This window comes from Cnephaeus nilssonii, assembly GCF_951640355.1.
Source record: "Cnephaeus nilssonii genome assembly, chromosome: 20".
NCBI classification, from domain to species: domain Eukaryota; kingdom Metazoa; phylum Chordata; class Mammalia; order Chiroptera; family Vespertilionidae; genus Cnephaeus; species Cnephaeus nilssonii.
The window spans coordinates 43,480,491-43,484,976 of NC_137091.1; the positions used below are offsets into that span (position 1 = coordinate 43,480,491).

General features: G+C 53.6%; 1 protein-coding gene across 1 annotated transcript; it reads left to right on the forward strand.

The window, feature by feature from the left end:
• Positions 1-1,029: 1,029 nt before the first annotated feature.
• On the forward strand, positions 1,030-1,713 carry LOC307116655 (signal recognition particle 14 kDa protein-like). Its single transcript, XM_079800797.1, has one exon. It carries the CDS (start codon positions 1,085-1,087, stop codon positions 1,415-1,417), a length of 333 nt encoding a protein of 110 aa, XP_079656923.1. The 5' UTR covers positions 1,030-1,084; the 3' UTR covers positions 1,418-1,713.
• Positions 1,714-4,486: the final 2,773 nt, after the last annotated feature.

Sequence of the window (4,486 nt, forward strand, 5' to 3'; positions counted from 1 at the left end):
AGGTTCGATTCTGGTCGCATGTACCTTGGTTGCTGGCACATCCCCAGTGGGAGGCGTGCAGGAGGCAGCTGATCGATGTTTCTCTCTCATGGATGTTTCTAACTCTCTATCCCTCTCCCTTCCTCTCTGTAAAAAATCAATAAAATATATTTTTTTAAAAAAGAATTTTAAAATCCTCACCCAAGGATATGTTTATTGTTTTTAGAGACAGAGGAAAGGGAGGTGGGAGGGCAGGAAGGCAGGGGGATGGAGGGGGAGAGAGAGAGAGAGGCATCCATGTAAGGGAGGAATATCGATGTGAGAGAGAAACATTGGTCGGTTGCCTCCTGTATGCCCCCGTCTGGGGATCGAACCTAAAACCTAGGTATGTGCCCTGACTGGGAATTGAACCTGCAACCTTTTCCTGTACAAGACGATGCTCCAAGCAACTGAGCCACCAGCTGGGGCTAGACTCCATCTCTTGATGGAAGGAGCTTCGAAGTCACAAGGCAAGGGTTTGCATCCAGGGGTGGGGGGAGAGGGGTGGGCTGGAGGCAGGTAAGAGTGATGCTCACTGTAGCTGCTCTCTTTCCCATGAGCCAGCGAAAGCCTGGTCCCGATGGCCACTGTTGCCCCACCTGCTCTACATCCCTGTTTTCTGACTTCAACCTGTTCTTCACTTCTTTCTATGAGTCCCTTTGATATTTTGGGGGGAGTCTCTATCCCGTTCCTTACCCACTCCCCAGCCCCGCTTTCGCCCATCGACAGAGCCTGACGACCCCCCCCCCCCCCCCCCGCTCCCTTCTGGATCAGGCCTGTCCTAAAGTCTCCGCCTCTTCTTTACTCCTTCCATCTCCTGAGGGAAAGGGTTTCTTCTCAAGTGCTCCTGAGGGTCCCCCCTGGCTCCGCCCACTCTCCCATCCCAGACTGTCTGGTTTCCTTCCCCACATCTGCATGTGGTCCATCCCACCCCCCACCCCCCCACCCCCCCACCCCCGCAGATGACCTCTTGCCTAGACTCACAATAACAATCATACATAAGGAGGAACTTCCGGCTCCGATTGCTTGGGTCTTATGTGGCTTGAGTGGGGCCCGCGGAGCCGGGATGGTTCTGCTGGAGAGTGAGCAGTTCCTGACGGAGCTGACCCGGCTCTTCCAGAAGTGCCGGCTGTCGGGCAGTGTGTCCATCACCCTGAAGAAGTATGATGGCCGAACTAAACCCATTCCAAGGAAAGGTTCAGTGGAGGGCTTTGAGCCCTCAGACAACAAGTGTCTGTTAAGAGCTACTGATGGGAAAAAGAAGATTAGCACAGTGGTGAGCTCCAAAGAAGTGAATAAGCTTCAGATGGCTTATTCAAACCTATTGAGAGCAAACATGGATGGGCTGAAGAAAAGGGACAAAAAGAGCAAGAGTAAGAAGAGCAAAGCAGCACAGTGAAGGCTCCAGATTCCCTGCTTTCACCAACTAACCACCACATTGCTATTTTTCCTTTTGGCCACAAAACTAGGTTTCTGGTTCCCCTACATTGTTTTCATGTGAGATTATGTTCATTTTGGACGGAAGAAGAGCTGTGATGTTTACAGGGTAGTTACAAGAAGCCAGTTTATTTTAGATCTGGCTAATTGGTCTATGTTGCCTACTTGCATATTCCTGGATTTTAGTTAAAGACTCTGCAGGCATCTGTGTGAAGAACAATGCATCATTAAACCTGTCTATTTATCAGCAAAAAAAAACCACACACACACAAAAAACAATCATACATAAGGGCAGTGGGGGGGAAACCTGGGTTTAATCCTGCTCTGCCAGTGACTAGCTAGGTGGCCTCAGGGGTGTGACCTCACCTCTCGGTGCCTCAGTTTCCTCCTGCAGGATACTGAATGTTTGTGTGCCCCCGCCCCCATTCATATATTGAAGCCTAATCTCCAATGTGATGGGAGGAGGTAGGGTTGTTGGAGGGTGATTAGGCGATGACTGGAGTCCTCATGAACGGCATGAGTGCGCTTATAAAAGGAACCCCAGAGAGCTCCCGCACCCCTTCCGCCAGGTGGAGGACACAGCAAGGAGACAGCTGTCTACGGACCAGACACCAAATCTGCCGGCCTCTTGACCTTGGATGTCCAGCCTCCGGAGCCAGGAGCAATGAACTTCTGTTGTTTCTAAGCCACCTCGCCTACGGTATTCCCTTACAGCAGCCTGGATGGACCAAGGCACTTCCTCTATCAGGGGGGATGATAACACCTGCTTCTTTTTAAAAAAAAATATATTTTATTGCCCTGGCTGGTTTGGCTCAGTGGATAGAGCATCAGCCTGTGGACTGAAGGGTCCCGGGTTCGATTCCCGGACAAGGGCATGTACCTTGGTTGCGGGCACATCCCAGTAGGGGATGTGCAGAAGGCAGCTGATCGATGCTTCTCTCTCATCGATGTTTCTAACTCTCTATCCCTCTCCCTTCCTCTCTGTAAAAAATCAATAAAATATATTAAAAAAATATCAATAAAATATATTAAAAAAAATCAATAAAATATATTAAAAAAATATATTTTATTGATTTTTTTTACAGAGAGGAAGGGAGAGGGATAGAGAGGTAGAAACATTGATCAGCTGCCTCCTGCACACCCCCTACTGGGGATGTGCCCGCAACCAAGGTACATGCCCTTGACCGGAATCGAACCTGGGACCTTTCAGTCCGCAGGCCGATGCTCTATTCACTGAGCCAAACCAGCTAGGGCAACACCTACTTCTAAGGTTGCTTGTCGTTAGCAACCAAAAAGCAACCACAGCTGAAGGCCCGAAGCACTTGGGACTGTCCGGGGTCCTGGAAGCCGATGGGAACAGTGACGATGACAGGATGTGGGGAGATTGATTCCGTCCCAGGTCTGTGCCCAGCACGTCCCAGTCCTCACAGCGACCCGAGGATTTCGCCCCGTTTTTCTGATGGAACAGCTGAGACGCAGGGAGGTTCAGTCACTGGCCCAAGGCCGCAGTTACTAAATAAATGGGCCTCGATGTGAACCAAGAGCCATCTGATTCCTCAGTTCCCCTTTCTGACTGTGAGCCCCAGCTTCTCCCTGGTCTCCTCGCTTCCCCTCTTCTCCCCTCCCCCAATCTCTTCTCCCCACGCCAGCCCCAGGGATGCAGGAAAGGGTAAAGGTGATCAAGTCCCCCCCACCTTCCTGAGATCCTTTGGGGACATGACTCAGTACAATGATGATCTGGGACTAGTTAGGGGTGATGGCTGAAAGGCCTTGAGAATCTATGAGAAACCATTGAACTGCACACCTTGTTAGTGAGCTTTGTGGTATGTGATGTGTACAGTAATCAAAAGGAACAACACGATGACAACAAAGCCTTCCATGACAGTGCATCCCCTTTGGGATCGACTTCCAAATACCCGGTGTGCTTGTAAGGCTGCCTGGTCTCCCGGCCTCCCGACCTCTCAGCCTCATCAGCCACACTCCTGACACGCCAGCAGCCGGGCCTGCCTGCTTTCTCAGACGCTGTGCCTCTGGGCCTTTGCACCTGCTCTTCCTGTCCACCTTTTCATATATATTCTAGAGGCCCAGTGCATGAAATTTGTTCACGGTGGGGTCCCTAAGCCTGGCCTGCAATCAGGGCCGATCAGGTTCCCCGCCTCCTCCTTCCCAAGCTGCCTGCTCGTGCAGCCACCCACTCCTGGTCCCCCATCCCAGCCCAGGACCTGCCGGCTGCGGTGGGGGGAGGGACTGGGAGGTTGGCTGGCAGGCCCTGATTAGGCGATTGAGGCCTGCCAGCTGGAGGGAGAGGCCAACCGCCACCACGGTGGGCGGGCAGTGGGCGATTGGGGCCTGCCGGACAGGGAGAAGGACCCGGGAGGTTGGCCGCTGGCCCTGAGGAGGGATCTGGCCCTTGGAGCCCCTGGGAAAGGGGCCGCATCTGCTGCCACCCACCCCTGGTTCCCTCCCAGCCCAGGGCCTGCTGGCTGGGGGGAGGGACCAGGAGGTTGCCCGGGAGGCCCCATCAGTGATTGGGGCCTGCTGGCCGGGGGCAGCTCCTGCATTGAGGGTCTGCCCCCTGGTGGTCAGTGTGCATCCTAGCGACCGGTCGTTCCTGTCATCCCGTCGTAATTGTCACTTAGGCTTTTATATATACTAGAGGCCCAGTGCACGAGATTCATGCACTCAAGGGGGGGGGTCCCTCAGCCCAGCCTGCACCCTCTCACAGTCTGGGAACCCTCGGGGGATGTCCGACTGATGGTTAGGCCGCTCCCTGTGGGGAGTGGGCCTAAGCCAGCAGTCAGACATCCTTAGTGCTGCTGTGGAGGCGGGAGAGGGTCCCTCTACCACTGCTGTGCTCGCCAGCTGTGAGCCCAGCTTCTGGCTGAGCGGTGCTCCCCCCGTGGGAGCACACTGACCACCAGGGGCAGCTCTTTCGGTGAGTGTCTGCCCCTAGTGGTCAGTGAGCATCATAGTGACCGGTTGTTCCACCGTTTGGTCGATATGCATATTAGCCTTCTATTATATAGGATAG

Bases quoted from the DNA above. Each gene is read 5' to 3' on its own strand.
- LOC307116655 (XM_079800797.1), top strand. From the start codon at position 1,085: ATGGTTCTGCTGGAGAGTGAGCAGTTCCTGACGGAGCTGACCCGGCTC.